This window comes from Acanthaster planci, linkage group LG08, assembly GCF_054643075.1.
Source record: "Acanthaster planci isolate LZ-2023a linkage group LG08, COTS_SCS, whole genome shotgun sequence".
In the NCBI taxonomy this organism is placed as follows: domain Eukaryota; kingdom Metazoa; phylum Echinodermata; class Asteroidea; order Valvatida; family Acanthasteridae; genus Acanthaster; species Acanthaster planci.
Window position 1 is genome coordinate 12,868,474 of NC_141784.1, and position 21,446 is coordinate 12,889,919.

At 38.4% G+C, this 21,446-nt stretch overlaps 2 protein-coding genes across 3 annotated transcripts in view; one reads left to right on the forward strand and one right to left on the reverse strand.

The window, feature by feature from the left end:
• Positions 1-137: 137 nt before the first annotated feature.
• On the forward strand, positions 138-3,715 carry LOC110977343 (protein NATD1-like). The gene is made up of 3 exons (XM_022231371.2): positions 138-592; positions 1,342-1,463; positions 1,706-3,715. Exons 1-3 carry the CDS (start codon positions 337-339, stop codon positions 1,823-1,825), a joined length of 498 nt encoding a protein of 165 aa, XP_022087063.2. The 5' UTR covers positions 138-336; the 3' UTR covers positions 1,826-3,715.
• The window catches only part of cpeb1 (cytoplasmic polyadenylation element binding protein 1), a 43,926-nt gene continuing 26,181 nt past the window's right edge, over positions 3,702-21,446 (reverse strand). The window contains exons 7-11 of one of the 2 annotated variants that reach the window (XM_022231369.2): positions 15,594-15,721; positions 14,240-14,308; positions 11,917-12,115; positions 9,716-9,810; positions 3,702-8,265 (exon numbers count right to left, since the gene is read on the reverse strand). In XM_022231369.2, coding sequence (XP_022087061.2) covers positions 8,056-8,265; positions 9,716-9,810; positions 11,917-12,115; positions 14,240-14,308; positions 15,594-15,721 — 701 coding nt within the window. In that variant the 3' untranslated portion in view covers positions 3,702-8,055. The remainder of the gene's footprint in view (positions 8,266-9,715; positions 9,811-11,916; positions 12,116-14,239; positions 14,309-15,593; positions 15,722-21,446) is intronic. The other variant, XM_087140544.1, reaches the window with a different exon arrangement.

The window sequence follows — 21,446 nt, forward strand, 5'->3', positions numbered from 1 at the left end:
ATTTCTAGAATTTAATTTGCTCTTTGGTAACTTTTTATATTGGACTGATGAAAGTTTTATGAACAAATGCAAATTTTTATAAGGTTTATTTTTAGAAAACACCCCTTTTGTATAAATAGTTTCAACCACGGTTAGAGTTCACATCCGGATATCCAGGGTAATGTATGTCACACAAATCATGTTGTTTTTGGGCCTTTGATTTTTGGGGCCTACGGCCTACATAGTAATGTATAAGTTGGTTAAATCTAGCTGAGTAAGGAGTTATGGTTTGATCATAAACCTGGAGGAGAGGTCTGTGGTTTGGTGATGCGGCTGCTACACATACAGAGGTAAACAATGAGTATTCCTCGCTCTGCCAGCTTACTGTTCCAGAGATTTCCTCAACTTTCTCCCTTCACAGCGAACAGTCACCCAGTTTCTAGAAGCGGGCAGCAAGCTCCGAAGTTCCTTTCCAACTTCTTGTCACTGCGCTGTTCAAGTTGCAAACATACTGCCGGCGGGCACTTGAGGCTGATGTTCACTGCAGCTGAGGCATCGTCGGATCTGGTTGTCAATCATGATGTGGAGAACAAAATGTTCTTCATTAAGTTGGGTTAGTTCTAGCATTGAGGAATAAGTTTTCTGGTCCAAACTAAAACCCTAAGCAGTAAAACGATATTAATCATGTTAAAACTCCACTCCAGCCATCCGTTCTCCACTTCACCAGTTTACCCACCATGCCACCACTTTGCCCGTTTGCCACTAGTACAGTAAGAATCATAAAATTAGATCGACTGATCATGCAAAGATCTGAAGACTGATTAATCATGCAGATTGACTGATTCATTGTACCCAATATATTCAGTCTTATTAAAGATATGAATAATTTAAATGGATTCTAGGCCTATTCAAAAATTATATATTGTTCGTTAATTTATGTTTAAGAGTGCATCATGCTAAAACATTTAAATGTACCCAGAAAACAATATCTGGGCACCTGTGTAATGTTGAAGATGTGTCCATCTGATCAGTACCTAAAACATTAGACATAGACCCTATGAATTTACCGGAGGTGTGATAAATATTTGTCAAACCCACAAAAAAAGGTTGCGCCGAAAATCATTCATACAGCTAAAAAATTGGAGCCCCAGGTTTTCATTCGGTGTAAATAACTTCTCTAGCTTATGTACATGTACTGTACATGTACCTGAAGATAATGGACCACTTCACAGTAGACAGTAGGTGCATACTGGCTGACAGTGCATAGATAGTTTGCATAGCCTTCCTAGCACCTTGAGAATCTCCATAGTTCAAGGGCCAGTTTGTAGCCCAATAATTGTTTCGTGCTTGCATTCCATTCAGCTGGTGAATCCGAAAAGGCTGTATTGGAATATGAGGTCCTAGGTCCTGATATTGTCAACCTGTATCACACTGGCGTTCCAGTTTCTCAGAGAGGGAAGGGCATTGCAAAAGTCTTAGCAAAGGTGAGTGCCTTGATAGGGTTCATTCCCATGTACATGTAGCATGACCTGCATGCTAGACCCCTTCTAATCCCCACCCCACATTTACCCCCACTTCCACCCTAGTGTATGCCCCATCCAGCTCCTAAACCTCCACTCCCAGTTATCTCACTTCAACCCTACCTCACACCACACCACAAGGCCACTCTGCAGAAGAGAATCAATTCCTTTCTGTACTTCTGTTTTTGTTTTGTCACATTTTGAAGGTTGCATTGGAGCACTTTGCATCCCAGGGGACCAACATGAAGCTGACGTGCACCTACTTGCAGAAGTACTTTCAAGAGAACCCCTCGCCAGAGTACAGAGATCGAATCCTGGACCTGTGATGGTAATGTGGACTTCACACCCTAAGCATCGTACGAAAGCAGCATTTGGAAGGCAGGATTCTCTTCGACCTTATTAAGTATTCCAGCTTATGATTATGTTAATCTTTAACTTTGCATATGAGCAATTGGTTGCGTGCTCTTTAGAAACATGTTAAAAATTACTATTAGCATAGACCAGCCAACTATCACCCCTCAACTATTGCGTACGTGCAGAGAGTGCCCAGGACTGTATGCTTTTTACCACTTTTTATGAGCTTTTGTTCGGAGGAAAAAAATCAAAAGGTATATTTACTGACTGCTGTTCTTGGCCACAAAAATTAACTCTTTTGTTTTAAGAAAAAAGTACCTGTCCATTGAGTAATTTGCCCTTGATTTTTACTTGCCTGAACTGAAAGAAGAAATTTGTCCTGGGCAATCGGAAAACCACGGATGTCGAGGCCTGTCATGGACGTTGTTTTTCCTCCTGCCACTATTCTCTGGTGTCTACAGCCATACATTGTGAGTTAAAATGAGTCCACATGTACCACGGAGAAATCATCATTTTTATTTTGCACTCTTTTTGGGGGGGGAGGTGGGAGACTAGGAAAGAGAGTACGCTTTGTGCACTTGTGAAAATGATAAAAATGGATGACCCCTTACACCGTAGAGAAAAATGAGAGGTTTCCCAGCTTGAAAAAATACATTTAGCCATCGGTTAACCGGTATTGACTGTTCTGCTGTTTTGTACCTTACACACTTTGCTTATTAGGACCAAAGCAGTAATTTCAAATAATCCTGTGAAAGCTTCATATACATGTATGCTGCTAATACTGCACTGAAACAAAGTGGTACAAGTTTGTTCAGTAATCCATCCCTGTTTGATCAAAACATGCACAAATAAATCAGAAAAGAGGTTAATAATTAATAACTGTTATATGTTTTTAGGTTTTTTGGGGGGGCCTTGCAATGTTCCCTCCTATTCTTCTTGACAAGCGAGTTTTGAAATCACAACACTCCTTCACAGGGAATTTTTAACCGTGCTTGACAATAAAGCACTCCGATGGGTCACACAACAAAATGCAGTATTTTTTTCTCGTCTCTGTCAACATGTTTTGAAATGAGATCTTTGCTGTGGAGAATTTCAAGCTTTCCAGCAGTATAAAATATAAAAACTGGGTAGAGGGGAGGCATTAGTTGAACATGCATGCACTTAGGGATGACGTTATTGCTGAATAGATACTTACCTCAGAGGGTTTGACTTGTGAGATTATTGTAGGAAGACCGAAATCACTCTAAGAGATGCATTTTTTGTTTTAAATGAAAAGTATGTAACCTGCTTGCTGGCTATGGTGACCAAATATATAAATGCTAGGTTTGTATCATTTCAATCGTTGTCTAATGCAATTCTTTGGGGGGGGTTATTTCATGAGACAAACCAATTTCTTGCACTTGTGTGGGAAAAATATGAATATTGTCACACAGAGCCATACTTTTTGTTGGTAAATGAACACTGGGTTAAAGACGGATTTCCAAAGCAATGACAATATCAGTCAAGATACGGGTACCCAAGAGTTTATAATGAAGTCTTGTGTAATTTCTGCTGTCTTAAAATTCCTGACCTATTTTCATAACATGGAAACTCTGTAATCTTGTTTGCTCTTGACAAGCTCCGATGATTACTGTAAATCCCCAAAATTAGGTTTTAAAATTGGTGCATTTTTTTCCAATTTGCATTTTTCATTCTAGTTTTTTTTTCATGCCTAAAATCAAGAGATGATGTTCATGACAAAAGTCTTCATTGCTGTATTCTTCTATTGCATATTTTTTCTGAATTTTTAATGTAATGTGCTTAATTCAGTGATAGTGTTTTTTAATTTAATAAATAAAGACAAGACAATTTTTCCATTGAAATGCATGCAGAAACAGGTGTCTTTATTTAACGTCAGTGCACCACGTGCTACAATCAACTGATGTGAACAAGAAAAAAATATAAATATGGCATATTTGACAATCACAGGCAAAACTTATCTGTCAAAATATTGCACACATCAATCACGTTATGTCAAGTGCCAAATGTGAAATGGGAGGGTGCAATGTAACGCACAAAACAATTTAAATTACAACAATGTTAAACAGGAATTTGCAAATCTAATAAAGTATACCTCCTCCTTTGGTACATTAACACCGTTTATAAAATAAATTCAAATGGAGAATTAAAGAAGTCAAAAAGTACACAAAAGTACCAAGTACACGCAGAAGAAATGTAAACATCAGTAACTCTCAAATTTCTTTGAAGCATGGAAGCCCAAACAATGATCTAATTCTTTAAAACTACTCTAAGTGTACTTTAATTGTTCTGCATTTGTTTTGTCAACTTCTAACAGATCTGAAAATTCAAAGAACAAATAAAACAAAAATTAACATTAAGAGGACAATAGGCAGCATGTTTTGAGAAAAAAATTTGAACTCGCAATGCTCTTGTACTGAATGAAGCCACCGGCTGCCATTTCACCGTGCCAAATACAAAGGCAATGGTTGGCTGGCTCGCTACTGTAACTATTGAAACATGAACCACAAACGAATTTGATGAACAATGGCGAGCAGACTTTTGTACTACCTTTGTATTCGGCATGGTAAGATGGTCGCCCAGTGGCTTCAGTGACCTCTGCATGTTGATAAAGGGACTACAGGTCCAGATTTGTATATGAAGTTTGTGGCTGTTACTGATGGTCCTAGCATTGATTGCACTCTTGCCACCTTAGCAACCTACCCTTACCAATACTACCTATGCCCATTTCAGTGTGTGACACAATATGAATATCCAAGATGCATCATTTTGTATTTTGCTTATACCTAGCATTGGAAAACAATCAGAAACTTGAAGTGATGGCTAACTAGAAAACCTACTCTTAAGCAGTCTACAATCATGTTAAGAGTCCAAATCATCGTGAAAATGTAATCATTAATTCAGTATTTAATCCTACCCAACCAAATCGTTTTAATTGAGAGCTGCTATATAAAATGCCTGGACCAGTGCCACAGGAGTGCTCCTGACCTTGTTGGGACACGATTACATACTGCGTCAACAGCCAAAGGCAACATACAAACGGCAGGCAGAACTAGCAGATTATATCATGACCATTAGACAACAGTTTGACAGCAGTTTCCATGAGGCTAGCTTAGTGGTCTTAAGGCTGAGTAGCGCAACATCAATCAACCAACAGTTCACTTTTCAACTTTTGCAATAGGTCAACTCAAATTTACTGGGTCCAGGAAATGCTAATCTGCAACGACAAGTTGGGACTCGGGATTCCAATTGATTTGCAATGGGCAATATTATTTTGGCTGAAAAAACTAAATTACTCAATTAAACTTAGGATGCCTTTGAAACAACATGAAAAACTATGCATAGATTTAACAGCTACTTTTTACATTACAAGAGCACTATCCCAGAGTTTCTATTTAAAAACAAAAACCATACATATTCTGTAAATACGGAAAAATAGCTGTGTCCAATTTTCTAAGCAAAATTTGTTAAAATACTATCACCAGTCAGCAAAATAGTTACAATCACCTAATGTCATGGCAACTGTATTTCTGAACATCTACATAAAATGTGTACCATATATGCAAATTAGATACTTATGCTGTTCAGGTTTATTGTTTGTTTTCCCACAAAATTCAATGCTAACAAAAATGGGTATACACTGACACATTATCAAAAAATGTTAAATACATTCGCTTTACTAGTTACAGTTTAACGTACAAGTGCAAAAAGGCAAAAATTCCACAGTCAGGGGATGCTTCCAGTCGCAAGGAGGAACCGCTTGAGCAAATAGCAACCTGCACTCCAATACCTAACAGCTTTCCTGGGTTTTCTTTAATTCCCGCAGTTCAATTACTTTAAACACCAACACTTAAAATCGTAACTTTCTTTGTTTTGGCAGTCGAAAGCAATATATTTAAAGGCACTTCAACTTTTCTTGACAGCCACCAAAAACACATGCAGTAGTTCAAATAATACAACCTAGTACTTCTTCTACTGACTTTTCTCTTTAAAGCTCAGGACGGGTAAATAACTTTCTTGTTATTTCCAGCTTTAGAATATCACAATATCATTTTATACACTTCTCTTACAAAATGAAAATATACATGTTTTCATTGCTTCTTTTTAAAAATAGTAATAAAGTTGAAAGCGACAAAAGTTCAGGCAAATTAGCACTTAAAGCACTTAAGGCTTTTGCAACATCAGTTTGAACCTCACGATGAAAAAGAACATTTACTCTCCAAAGATTTTTTTTCTCGAAGCGAGCATTCTCCTTCTGATTTTGCCCCAAAACCTTCAAATGGAGGATCTTCCTTCCACAATTAATTTTTAAAAATATCTCAACCTCTACATTAAGAAAAATACCTTGAAAAAATTATACAAAAACTGGATGGCTTGTCCTCTTTGGATCAAAGAAATATACATACCCAAGATTCTATCTGGGCATTACTAGTAAAAGATAAATGCTATCAAAAGAGAAAAATACTGAAATATTTGAGCATGACAAAATATTCCTTTCCATACAGAATGCACCGTCTTAGATCAGAACATCCACCCTGGCATATACAAAATAGTACTTTTGAATATTGATTTTCATGTCATTTTTCTTGGTTAGTCAAAGCCTGCACATGTTCTCGTACTCAAACACAATGAGGAAAAGGGGTAGAATGTATTTATATGTTAAATGTAAATAGTGTGCTAAACAGCATTTGCAGCTTCTAACAACTTTAGAAATGTTTGTTTCCGGTTTTCAAAATCCATTTGCTACACAAAATGAGAATAATGCTGTACGTTTATATCCTGTGTTCTATATCAATAGGCATGTAAAATGGCATTCAACGGATGTAAAATGTTTCAATTTCCATTTTAAAAAGGAAAAAAAACAATAGCCATCAGGTTATTAAAAAAATGTGCAAATCATTGCTCAGGTTGATTTCTGGTTTTGTTAAAATACTACGCAAAGGATGATTTTTAACTTAATTTTTTGCTCTTATAAAAAGGCCTAAACCAACAAGTCTTCCAGTACTATATCCTTGTGAAAAATTGCTGTGATAAGAAATTCCTATTTTCCTTCAAAAAATTTTTTGTTAAAATCCAGCTCTATAAAAAAATCCCTGTCTCTAGTTTGTTTAAATGTGAAAGATGTATTTCCAAGGAATTCCAAAAAATAAATAAAATTGAGAATCTTTTTGAGCAGGAATTATTAAAAAATCCGATGGGTAAGAACTAACTTCTAAAATCTTCCTGTAAAACTGCCAAATAAAAGCTTGTATTTTGTATCTTCATGAGTTATACCTTGGTTGGGTAACGTTTGTGTGCACCTGATAAAAAAATCACTTGAAGATTTATGATGTTCGATTGAAAAGCACTAATTATAGTATTTCTTCCTTGTGTCGTGATATTCTCATGTCGACAGTGAGGATTGCCAGAATGGACCCAGAAAATCACATCAATGTTTCTCTTGTTATTAAACGACGGAAAGATTTTTTCTTAGTTTAGCAAAAACTGCCAATGGTAGTTGTTTTGATTTACTATGTTATTTGTTCTTGCTGTGCCACCTTCCATACAGATGATTAGGATAAGTGCTAGGCATTTCATTAAAATCACCAACATCAGGAACTGAATTTCATGATCAGGAAGTGAATTTCATGGGCAAAACCAAAAATGTATTTATAAGCCCATGCTATCCACTCCCTGGACGTCATTTGACCAAGATTTTCCTAACAAATTACAAGCAATTCAACAGTCAGCAAAACTTGATGCAAAGACGGTGAACAGTAGAATCTCCTTATTAATTCATCACTAGTGATTACGATGCAAAACTAGCTTGATCAATCAACCAGTCCGGTCCCCTTGCATCCCCGAACTCCTCCAATCACCAAGAATTTTCACACTGGATCTGCTTCTGGGGGAAAAAAATTGCCCAATCATCTGACAGGTACAGACTAAACTTCTCTCAATCAGCAGTTCTTTACAGGCTGCCAATCAGCATGTAGTCTCCTGGACTCAACAGCCAACTGGATGCTGCATAACACATCCACATTCTCATTCGCCTTCTCCTCCTCTGGCTTTGATCTCCAGCTTTTGAGTCAGCAGTCAGCAATCACAGTCGGTTGCACCAACTGTCTTTGCGTTCACTGTGCATGCATGTATGCGTGCACCCCAAGAGAGCGTGCCTCAACAGGGAGCTAGACAAACGCCTCCTTCACCAGACTCCGTAGCAGCTCTCGGCTGTTTTGGTCTTGCTGTTGCGCATCAGGGGCTTGTGGCTGCGCAGCTGTGTCAGCGAGTGCTGCCAGAGCCAACAGGAGCGGCAGAAGTACTTGAAGCAGGTCTGCTCGCGGCAGAAGAAGGGACCAGGCTGGGTGTGGCACAGGCTACACAAGGAGTCCTCCAAGTAGGGATCAATTTGAACCTACAAGGTGAGCAAACCACAGAGACAACTGTTATCACATTCTAAAGTCAGAATTGTTAGCTCACCTAAATTTGCAGGTTAGGGGTGACTCCTCTTTCTATTTGTAAATGTATTTCTGTGCAGTTTTGCTTGATGTTACACAGCAGTGGCAGAAAAATTTCCAAAGTGGTGAGGGGGAAGTTGTGAGACCATCAGGTATCAGTCATTAATGCACTGATTAAGCCCTACCCCAATAGGACCTGTCAAAATTGGGGGGAGGAGACTGAACCCCTTCAGTCAAAAAAATGGGGTGAGCTAGTGCCTCCCCCCTCCCACCATCAGTGTTAGCACCCTGTGTCCATCAGACTTTTACGAAAGAGTTTCCTACTGCAGGATTGAGACTTCAATTTCAGGACATCCCACAGTTAATCACAACTAACAGTTGCATCAAAAGATGCAATTATTAAATTTTGTTTTGGCCTTTGCATATTAAGCCCTTGAAAACTGTATCATCCTAGTGTATATCTACTGGAAGTCTTTCTGTTTGCATCTACTGCTGTGTCTACGTTGAACAGCCAGTTTGCCAAACCCATGCCAACTTGGTATTCAAACAGATGGGATACGCTCCACTTATGTTTTGCATTCATTGCACTTTGTACTGTATCTTCCACAAATCCAGTTAAGAAATCACTTGTTTATACATATATGCTGACATCAAGTGGAATGCACCTCCCTCAGTTGGCACAGGTTCTAGCCCCACTCAAATGAAATTTGAAATGAATGCATGCATGGATTTTTTTTATTTCAATATCTGGTTTTGAGAAATTTCAGTGAATATTTTCCGGAATAAGATAAGTAAAATAGGAACCATTCTTGTGCATCCCCTCTAAAAGGATGTGCAAGGCTCCCACAGGAATCTGAAAACAAATCCTTGATTTTTCCAGGACTTTCTCAGACTAAAATTTCACAATTTTCCATCAAACTTAATGTCATTATGCGGAGACAAATTGTTATTATGAACAGGAAGAATACCATTTAGCCACTACAACAGACTGAAAAGGATAGCCTGTAAATGTATCATTCTGTTATCACATCAACAGTGGCCATTCAAAAATAACCCCTACATGATACTGATATCCATGACAACAGGATTCCAGGACACCCATTTTTCCCACTAATTATCCATGACTTTTCCATTTTTTTCCACAATAGCCTTACTTTCCAGGATTTATTTGGAGTTTCCATGACCATGGGAACCGTCATATGACAGTTTAGTTCATATGGCTCTCATCTTTCACGTCCTCCCCACCAATGACTTTTCCAGATCTCTCAGATTTGACTGGATGAACTTCACAGGGTCACACATTTCAATTAACACCTCAAAATGCTGCTCTGTTGATCAACTGCATAACATCCCGTCCCTTTGATGAACTCACCCTACCGGTAACTTTGGCCAAAAAGCAAACCATACCTTTTTGGTGAATTTGGTGGTTTTGATTTCCACAAAGGCTGCCCCGACAGCCTTCATGAAGCTTTTGCTGTTGTTAAAGGTGACACGCCCAGAACCTAGTTTTTTGGAAAAAGGACAGATAAAAAAATCATACACATGTATATTTCCCACTTGCTGTTATGGAAATACAGTGTATACATCTACCTAATTTCAACAACTGCAGTATCCACAGGGTAGTGCTTTCAAGTCCCCCTCCCCAGGAATTTTCAAATCCAATCTTTTGAATGCTCAGGTGTTTCTACTTGGAATTTATAAGTCACTTTAATGTTCGTGGCAATAATCAGTTTCATTTTAGATGTCACCACAATTTATGAGACCACAAGACCACTGAAAATGATGTTGGTTCTATTAACAAAATATACACGAACAAACGAAAACTTCACATGTTTCACTCTTTGACCTAAACCTTGCCAGATGCTTCAAAATCAACTAGGATTTGTGGTCTTGCAGGATTAGAGGGAGGCAGACTCATGGCCATGATAGCATTACAATAGGCTTGACATTCCTTCCACATTGAGTTTCTGTTAATACTCAAGACAAGCGGATCCTATGAATAGTCTGTATTCACTTCCTCAATTTTGTTTTGCATCAAGCATCCTATTGATTAAAATAATAACTCCACATTCACATTCAAGGAATATCACATGTCCACATTCTTAACTAAGTCATGTGTGCCTTCCTCAATGACACTTGAAAATATTTCCTTAACACAATTGCTTCAGGCAAGATTATGGCATCAACACTTCAAGGTGTCTTTTTGTTTGCGAATCATGTGCAGTGGGAGACTTTTGACATGCTCAGCGGTGGCAAACATAACGGTTCAACATGACCACTCCACTATTGTTTGCATCATTTTGACCATAGGCATATTAGCTCAAATGTGACATGAACAACAGAAAACGACCAACTGGTACGCTTTCCACCAGATACACTGTATATCAAAAGTATTCCATTTGGCCTATAGATGGATTGCAATGTCTGTTAACAATAATTCACGAGTGAGGGGTTTCCTTTTGCCTGCAATTCCCCCTCCCTCCCACATTCTACCAACCAAAACATCTCATCAGGAATACAAATATGATGATATTGATGATGATATGATGATGATAACACGTGGTTCCCAGCAGGAGAGCTTCATATCATTTTTGACCTTCGAACCCCACAACCAACTCGCAGGGTCTTCCAGATGGAAGAGCAATTAATTTAACAGCATTTTGATCTAACTTCTGGTCCCTTCGCAACCAGATGATTAGCAAAAACCCCAGATTAAAAATCCATATGACACTTGTTAGATTTGCAAAGAGCCGCTCTGTTCCCCTATGGACTAAATATTCAGGGGTGTTTGGAATGCATTATCCACTGTTCTCACCATGATATGCAGTATTTTCTTCAAATTTTACAGAAAGTTTTACATTACATGAATGAAAAACAAGAAAAACATAAAACAAAATAAACAAATTAGGCCTGATACTGGGTGTGTACAATGTATGTTGCAAGGGCAAGGGCATACATGCGTATGCACATGCAATGCAAAGGAACATGTACAGTAGTTAATGTTCTCTTACAATTTTTTTTTGCGGGAGGGGTCCATTAGCTGGTTGGAACTCTGCATGAATTTGATGTGGTTCCCTGACTATTTTTATTTTTAATTTAGGGTCATTTGGGCAGATCTGTGGATTAGGCACGATTTTCCTGCCCAAGTTAATAGTTTGCTGCAAAAATTCCATGAAAAGCACACATATACACAGAATCTACACTGGCTTTAGATGCAGTCTGGTACCACAACATGGGTCTACAATGGCTCCGAGGCCCAACAGACATTTCCCACAATATCAACAAATTACCCTGCATATGATCCTGGACGAAAAAACTGTGGAAGAGCTCAAGGACAATGTTGGGGAAGGTTACTGCATTTCAAGGACTCAATTTTAATAAATTTCAGAATGTCTGTGGTAGCCTCAGGAATTTTGAAAATACTCATTATGCTGGAATCAGAGGGAAAACTACATCCTTTGTGCAAAGGCACTGTTCTAAAGCTGAAGCTATTGTGTAGTGCATTCTTTGACATTTCTGTTTACCCATCCTCAAAACCCTCTTGTCAAAAAAGGAAAAAGGACTTGCCTCTACATTCAAAGCTTACCAATTGGGTATTCAAAGCTTACCAATTGGGTATTTGTGCTTGTCCGTGTCGATGCCAGCATACACCACACCCCCAAACAGGTCATTCATGATGTGGGCCAGGCCCTCAGCGTTCAGCATGCCATGAAGCGCCCCCACAAACACCGTCTTGTCGGGATCTAGCCGCTGCGAGGGACAGCGGACGTAGTTGCTGTCAGACAGAACCCAGGGAATCACTTGAACCTGGGGACACACACACACATACATATATATGCCGATCAAACAGGGCAGATTAGAATTTGACCTAAAGACCTTCTTACTTGTACATATGCACACATCCTGTATTCTGTGCAGTGATAGAAGGTTTCCTCATTGGGATCCCATTATTAAGACAAGAGGTATACCCTAAAATGTTCAAATATGGGCTCTGTTTAGAGGATTCAACCGAGTTTGTAATTGACACTTTTTTAAAAATCAAAGTCTTGACAAGGCTGATGATGGCAACTAATCCTATAATAGTGTTGGTTCACTTTCAAAGCTTTTCTGCAGGGAGTAAATCACATGGCAGTGTAATTGAATGATCAGCCAAAATCTGATATTGTTTTCAAGAAGTCTGGGTTCTTTTAACACAAAATTTCTATGTTTCTCAAATGCCTGATGGTCCCACGGTCATATCAGGGTGTCCAAACTAGTCAATTTCTGCGCCCAGTTAGGAGTGAACATTTTGATAGAGTCTGGTCACTCTCAGATGCAACAAATGTGGCCTTCAAACAGCTGGAATCTGTCCAAGTTTTGTGCTCAAACCTGATAGGAATAACCTCTGACAAGCTAATCAGTGAACTGCTTGTGTTTGGCAAACAGGGTCTCAAGGTACACCTTTACATTTGGTAAACCATACAAAGTGCAACTCGTTGGATACTATGTGCTCTTTTTAATGGCAAAATCAATAAACACAAGCACTGAAAATGGAGAATGATAATGTCTAGAAGGTAATTCTCTTTTGACTAATTCTATTGAGTCTGCTGTGGGGTTTCAAAGGTTCTTTGGTATTCTTTAATGTTGAACTGTTCCTTCTACAGTTTATCAACAAGACTGCCTTTAAAGAAACAAATTGATCAAGGGGGACTAACCAGTTTCATTATTGGCATACCAATCGGATACAGGTGGTGCACTAAATATACAGGTGTTCTTTCAAGGTGGGTTATTGCATGTCCCTCCAAATCAACTTGAAATGTACAAAACAGCATGAAAATGTGCACTTAAAAATTGCAAGAGGCAGACTTTGCACAATTTGGCTAATTCAAGCAAATCGTTACAGCATATTCTGTTGGCCGTGAGCCCCCCACTTTTTAGCACTCCTAGTTTCACCTACAAATCAGTAATTTCCCTCCCTGTATTCTTCGTTCTCCCTGCATTTTTTTTCTCCAAGATGCACACGCAAAGAACCATTGTACACATGGTTTAGAATCATTGACACCTGTCAAAGAATGTTTTAGTTACTGGTAGGATATTGATCCAGAGATTAGGGAAATAATTCTTAACAACTTGCTGCCGGGTGGAATTTGAAGTGGCACAACTTAAAACAAGGAGATTTTCAAGATTTTTTGTTTTCAAAATTCTTCAAAAAATCATAGCTTCATTTACTGGATGTTTACACCCACACAAATTACTTTTGGGTGACTACTCTAATCTGGCAGACAACATCCTTTGACGCCCAAGTATTTCAGCTTTCTAAAAAGAGCCCAGATTGCACAGTGTTATGTAACTTTCTTTTGTTCCCGGCACAGTGCGCTACTGGCATCTTTTCAATAGGGGCCAGATTAGCGTGCAGCAGTATTGTATCATTGCTGGAGCGCTTTTGTTCCACGTGGTAATCCGCTCATGCTGAATGCCACAATTAGTGGTATAATCTCTCAAAATAAGGACAGATTTCCTCCGCTATTGACAACTGAAAAACTGTTGGCAATTCCCAGCAGCTCGGTCTTTTGTTCCAAATACAGTCTTTTGTTACAAGGCCCTGCTCTTTTGCCTAATTTCGGGCTCCCTGGTTTCTTGTATAAAGCCTATGTGCCTGAAACCGAGCTCCTCGGCAGCATATGGCTAATTCTCCAATAAACAATTATTTGAAGCAGTCTACATTACTTATCTGATCAAATATGAACTGTCAGTTTTAAGAACTGGTTGCTTAGTTCAACATTCAAATGTTGACCAGTGCAATCACAGTCAACAAAATGTCACAGTGTGCCAGCGGCCATTGAAGAGTAACCGTGCAAGTGCCACAAAACTGTGCTGGGTACCTGGGAAGATTCAGGGGAATGCTTTGAAGAAACAAACTAAACAAAAGAAACAAAATGCAAGGAAACTCACAACTTTTTCGTAGTCTTGTTGGATTTCTTGGGAAGGGTAGCGCACGGTTGCAGGTGGGTTAACTTTGACCTAATATGGTGGGAGGAGGGGTACAGTTGGGTTGGGGGTTTGGCAGGTTTGGGGAAGTGAGGGGGAACAACAGCAATAAACAGTCTGGTCAAGGCAGAGTTGTGACACTATCATTTACTTTGCGAACTTTGTCTTTATCAATATTGGCAGAATGATTCATCGTCAGTGTTTGACATTCACCACACACTGGTGTTTTGATTATACACTAGCACAAACATGCATTGTAACTCGTGACTTCTTCTGTCTCTTACAGCATTGTCACTACCGTCATGACATCATGTACCATTTGTCTCATTTCTGCTTGAATTGGGACGACCACTTGAAAAGTTGGGCAGAAACCACTATTGCTGTATCTGAGCATTCGTTTCTTTTGTGGAAAGGCAAAAATCCAAATCAAATTCTAATTTTTTTTGTATTCTTGTTTTTTTTCTGGCAGTGTTTCATAAGTGCACATGCTGGACATATTTATTTGATTACAACTTGCTCTTAACAATTTGGAGAAAACACATTGAAAGATGTTAGAAGATTCACTGGCCGTACATTATGACTGGTCGAAGATCATGGACTGTTTGCATGCAAAAACATTCCCTGGTAGCTGAAACATATGAAATGGAATTTCACATGCGGAGGAACACACGAAAAACTCCAACTATGTGGCAAAACCAAAAAAAATCAGAAGACACAACAACAAGGTTTTTTTCTTTATCTAGCTTGTTGAGAAATGTATACATTTTTGGCATAACCAAAACTGGAAATAGTGTAAAAAAACAAACAGGCTTTTCTGGAATTCCTGTGCAATCTGACAGCTTTAGTAAGGAATACATTTAAAGCTATGGTTTCTTCAAATGTGGATAATTTTCTGATAATTTCTCATATTTTCTTGAACTTTGCACCCAAATTTCCCATCATTCTTGAACAGTGCTGGAGTAGTTTCTAAACAGCAAGAGCATACTCTGAAAATATTCTTCCCTCTAGTGAAATTGACCAGACCGAAAACAACAAAATAAGTCACGACCTCAACTTTTTTTATCCTCAACTCCCACAAAATTTATTTGTAACTCAACCTGGATTGGTCAGAAAATCCTTCCCTATGCCAACAAAAATTGGCACATTCTCAATTTGTCAAGTTTCACAGGATACCAAGTAACTTGTAATGTAAATAATGACTAGGCTCTACCTTTCTTAACCTTCCACATTCTTCATTATTGTGAAGGTTCTAAGAGGAGAATGGAGTTAAGTGAGAACAAAATTCTTATTACTCCTTTCAACAGTCAACCCTACCTACCTCCTTGGATCTCATTCTGCGGCTGGATATCTTGAAGAACCACTCACCGCTTCCCATGAAATCGTGGGTGCAGGCTTGGAGGAGGGCCTTGACAGACTTCTCATTGTCAAACAACACGTAAACGTAACCTGTAGGCATGAACACAGAGAAAAGGAAACAAATAAAGGCATTTCACTTCAGTACTGTAGTTGGGCAATTTGTCTGGTTGGTCGGTTGGTTTTTTTGAGTGGCACGGGAGGGCCACAGTACAAACTGGGAGAACATCACAAGAACAAGAGGTAATATTGACGCTTCCAGCTGCTCGCTGGGGGCCTGGCAGGAACACTGAACATCCTTTCACGGAGAGAATATTAATTTTCAATTTTATGACTAAGTGGAAGATTCAGTACACACAAATATAATCAAGAACTCTACAAAATGGTGATCATAAGTAGATTTCATGAGAGTACTTGACTGATTTTCTAGAATGCATTTCAACATTTGCAGTCTAACCGCTTGAAAGTATTCACATCTCACAAGTTTTCAGCACAAAACAAAGATAATGGACCAATTTTATCGACTTGTTTGACAGTCAGAAGGAAAAGTTTAGCTAATGATGAGCTATAAGTGAAAGCAAGATAGGGCCCTTTGTTATCTAGCAACGTGAGGCCAACACACAGAGTCTGCGCACTAGTCCAACAACTTCATTAGCACTAAATACAAGACTTATTTTCATTTGGAGGTACACAAACACAAAGCTTCTCCATTGCAGGTGGAGGGTACTGAGTAGTAATTACATTCCAATGTCAACCTGGCTTCTCTCTTTTTCACCAAGGAGGCAGTATACTTGCATACAGACCCCACAGCAGAAAACGTTTCTTAGCTTTTAACGCACAGGTCCACTTACATCACTTATCAACATGCTTTTTGTTAACACATGCACATACCAGTAAATGAGACTTCCAAGCTTGATTAACTGTTTAGAGAAATTTGTTTTTATAAAATTTGACTTTTGCATCAGAGAGGTGTTAATTATTTCATCTGGGGAGTTCTGACCTTCATATTTGCTACCCTTAATTTGGTACAATTCATAAAGACTTCCTTTGGACCCTGATTAGCCAATTCCATTCTGAACAAAATAAATGAACCATGCATCTATGTAGTTTATAATACGATGCTTTGTAATTTTGAGAAAAAATTAAATTAGGCCCTGAAATTAGCATGCTCTGTGCACATCAGGTTGTCCGATATCAGAACTTGATGCTATTTCTTAGTGATGTCATAAAGTTGTGGTTCCCACAATGGGCCAATTCATAATGACCTTCTTTGGACCCAGAGTGACCAGGTCATTTTTTTTTTACAGAAAATGAACTGCATATATCTAGTTTATAAGACTATATTTCCTGATTGAAAACTCAGGTGCACAAGGAAAAAAAGTAAACTAAGATTGATCAAAGGTGAATATTCAAAATTTTGGAATTTTTTCTAATACCTTTCCATATACATGTACTTCATTCCTAGGAGAATGTGCCATGGAAGTTTACTTCATTTTTCATATTAAAGATACCATGGAAATGGGAATAATAATGTGAAGACTGTTAAACATAAATTAAACTACATGTATGATCCCCTGACTACAAGGAAGTTAGGAGAGTTTTGCTACCACTGTGCAGCGTTTGACACGGATTCACCTTTTGATATGTGAAATTTGATATGCTTTGTTAGAAAATCCAGATGTTTACTTCAAAAAAATCCATGGTCCATCTATTCCACGCAAATTCTGCCAGTGCAAGCAGTAAAACTGGTGATAGCAAAATGTCTGTTCCATGCAGGCCACTCTTGTGCACTATTTTGCAGTGTGAAATCAAAACTTGCCTCCACCCCGTTTCAACTATAACTAATGATGTGCACATACGTATACACAGAGCAGTTTTCACAAATGTCCACAGATCAGTTGCACTGTTTGCATGCACGTCTCGTCCATGATGTTTAAGCAAAAGCAAAACAAAACACAGAGTAAATCGTAAGTCTGCAATTCCAATTCCTGTCTGACACTGCAACTTTTTTTTTATTCAGGCTCATCTATGATCAGCACTGATATGACAGGATTATAAGGATCTATGCTTCTAGAGGATTACTCAGGAAAATTCCCCCAGGAGAGTCTGTTGATGGCATGCCAGCCAACCAGGCTGCTGCATTTGGACTTTTTCAGCTTCACATTCTCATCCAATCAGCCTTTGCCATCTCATATTTCTGTAAATAAAGTTTGTTCTCCCAAAACTGTAGCCTTGGTTTTTATCATCTGAATAATGCGAGTTCATACAGCTCAAAGAGACAGCTGTTTTTAAAATTCTATTCCTGGTATTGGTAGCCACAATCACCCAACCTACACGTACATTTGTATGCACAACCCATCCTCAATAAGAAGTCCCTTGGACTTTGCAGATTACCTTGTTATACATGTAATATGTATTACCAGGAATGAAAACAATGAAAAAAAAGGACTAGTACCTACATGTAAATATTTCCTCGTTATAAGCAGAATTTTGTAACAGAGCTCTCATTACTGAGGTTTGACTGTACACAATTACATTAGCTCAACAGCATGTGCATATCAACCAATACGTACAAATACACCGTTAATGGGCTGTTTTATACAATTATGGATAAAATCTTTACTACATGTTGTATTTGAAAACAGTGATTAAGGTTTGAATTCAAAACATCACTAGATACTGTCACTAATGTCACTGGTAAGTTGGGGCTTTAACCATCTAATTTCCGAAATGTGGCTAAAACACACAAAGGAAGTTCATGAATTTCATTCCATTGGAAACTGCAATCCCCATGTGTAATTTGCGCGCAATTTGCATGTACATTGTAGCAGTGCAGAGTACAACTAAGTTTAACCTTTATCATCAAAGCTTTCATTTCAGGGATTGCACATTCAGTAATCTACACTGAGGTTCTATGAAAATTCACAATCCGTAACATATTGCACACCTGGTGCAATTTTTTTTTCCCATTTCCCATGTCATGTTCCGGTAAATTCTCCCCATCCCTGGAAGACATACAACGTACGTGTGTACATGTACATGTACATACTAATAACACAGGAAATTTAACAGGATAACCTAGAAAGATAGTCCAAAATGCCACATCTCCCAGCAGGAACTATTTACCTGATACACTGTATATAACCTGTGGCTTGCAGGACATCCCAACTGTTTGCTTCATTTTGGGGGGGGAGTCATTTTCTACTAAAGGCTAAACCTTGACCACTGAAGTAATGGCTTTTAATTCTGGTAACTGTATTGGTCTTTACCTTCAACCAAACTGATCCTGATTGGTCAATTTTGGCTTGCTGTATGTGGCACAGAGACGCAGCACACATGTATGTACATTATTCTTTGCTGCACTTGTGCTTATGCAATAGCCAATTAAAATAATATGTACAAAGTGCATCCCCCTTGATAAACAGCCATTTGTCTTCTTCAAGGAATCTAAAATCTTGAATGCTTATTATTAAATCTACTAGAAAAAAAGAATGAGATTACTTGTTCTATTGATACAGTTTAGCAGACAATGCATGTACGTGTTGTTCACTTCTTCAATGTGGTTCATATCTCACTGCTGCATACAATTAACTGTAGCACATTCAAGAAAGTCTGCGTCTTGTCCTCTTCTTTGGAATGAAAGGCACTCCATTCATCAAGTCTGGTAAATTTGTCATTCGGCTCATTCTCTCAAATGCAGAAAATGTAGTGCAGTGCACCGCAGAGTGATTACACATACACGCACTGGTAGCTGGGCTTAAAAGTGACGATTAAAGGAACATGTGGAATTTCAGTTAGGGACTGTGAGATACCGGTAGTGTCCCCATAACATAAAGTGTACATGTACATGCACAATGAGCACACATACATGTATACAAGATGTCCACATTTGGTATTCTGCACACTTGTATGGTCTAGCCTTGTTAATCACATATGAAAACTTTTCACAGTGCCGATTTCAGTACCCTTAACATCGGTCTAGTTTGTTCACTCATCTGTGTCAATAACATCAGAAGCCATATACCAGTGCAAAGACGGCATTCTGCCCTTTCTAGAGCTATATCTCTCTTTCCCATAGATAAAGTAGTTTTGCTATTACAGCAATTTTTATCTCGGTATACTTTTGATGTGGACACCGTGTATACTAACGTGTCTGTGAGGTCTCCCAACTAAATTTCACGTCCTTCTGGAACCCTGAGCTTTGAATGTGAAGCAAAAGAAGTTACCATTTGATAGCTATTTTTTTACACATCACACACGACACATTTTTACACTGATAGCTCAAAGTATCCAGTAGCTACCGGATGAGTTTCTGTTGCTGTTGACCTGTCCATAATCACTTTGTTCGACTATAAATGCTTCAAGGGATTAAGTGATCACACTATTTTAATATAAGTCATGAACAACAATCCTAGGAAATTGACATGCTTTACATTTTCTGTTTGCATAAATATTGCTTTCCCGTTTTGTTCCCTTCCCATTGATATACACAAGTAGTGACTCCTGATCTTCCCTGATTGCTAGCGGGCGGGGGGAGGGATTCCAGGACTTGCAGTAACCAATGATACAGTTTGGTGGCAACATTTTCTCTGTGTATTACATTTCTGCTTTTAATTCCCCATTTTCGTTGGAATTGAAATTAATACATAAACACCCAAGTTAAGAGAAATGATCTAGCTCAAGAAAGAAATTTAACAGTAACGATACTGTTATTTGAATGTACTTATCAGTTGTTCAAACGCAAACTCCAATGATACACTTGATAATGCACAGTACATGTACATTTATATTGTTTGAAACCAGTGCCTAAAAAGGTCATCACGTCACCAAGACAAATGTACTGTTTTGATATATGCACATTACATTACATACATGTACTAGAGACAAAAACTGAAACTTGGCCTCTAATATACATACTGTACCATCTGGTCTGCATTTATGTTCTGAGAATTAGACCGGCATGTTCAGCTATGATGCAGCATCCTGATACGCATTTCAGAACAGGCTTGACTTGGTTGTGCATGCCCTCTCCCAATTTTTTTTTTCTATTTATTTTTACACACACACCCAATTTGATGCAGCTAGGTCAAACATCAGGAGATAGCTCAGTTGTGCTATATCACGTCTTGTTTCGGGACACACTGGAGAAGAAAGGACTGCTTAAATGCAGCATTCCCAAGTGCACACATTAACAAAATTGAAAGGCTATTTTGCTTCACGAATACCAGCCATAAAAATTGATGAGTGGTAATTCTACATAAATGCAAAAGAATAAAAATCTGTGACGGCAGGCACTAAGCATGCATTTTGCATATGAGTTTCTTTTTAAAAAAATGGTTTGACCTCATGCAAGTATATCTGCTATACTACAATGTATTTAATACCTAACGTGCAGTAGTCTGTTTTCATTTCTATTACACAAGCACTAATGTGCTTTTTGCAGCTAAAACAGCAGTTGCCTATACGAACCATGCAAATTTAATCTGGAATGGGTTTTTCTCCCTAGGAGGTCAAGGTTCATACTACATTTATGTAGAAATATTGGACAACTTCATTGCGATAGGAATATAAGGGCTTTCTACATACCAGTGTATCATTAATCAAATTTAACTGCTCTAACTAAAAAAAAAAGAAATAGGGTTTCGGCCCAGCATCATTACTTGCAAATTTTTACAGCTCATACAAGTTCAAACCCTTTAAAGTCAATATTCCCTGGATGTGGGCACATGATTCCAAATGGGCGTAGTACCAGTATGTACATCAAACCCACGGGTAATAGTTTCTTTTACTTTTGCAGTCCCGACCCACATAGCTGTTA

Excerpts from the sequence above, each read along its gene's own strand:
- LOC110977343 (XM_022231371.2), top strand. The coding sequence starts at position 337 with ATGAGTATTCCTCGCTCTGCCAGCTTACTGTTCCAGAGATTTCCTCAA. Across the intron at positions 593-1,341 it reads AATGTTCTTCATTAAGTTGG|CTGGTGAATCCGAAAAGGCT; the intron begins GTTAGTTCTAGC and ends CATTCCATTCAG. Across the intron at positions 1,464-1,705 it reads TTGCAAAAGTCTTAGCAAAG|GTTGCATTGGAGCACTTTGC; the intron begins GTGAGTGCCTTG and ends CACATTTTGAAG.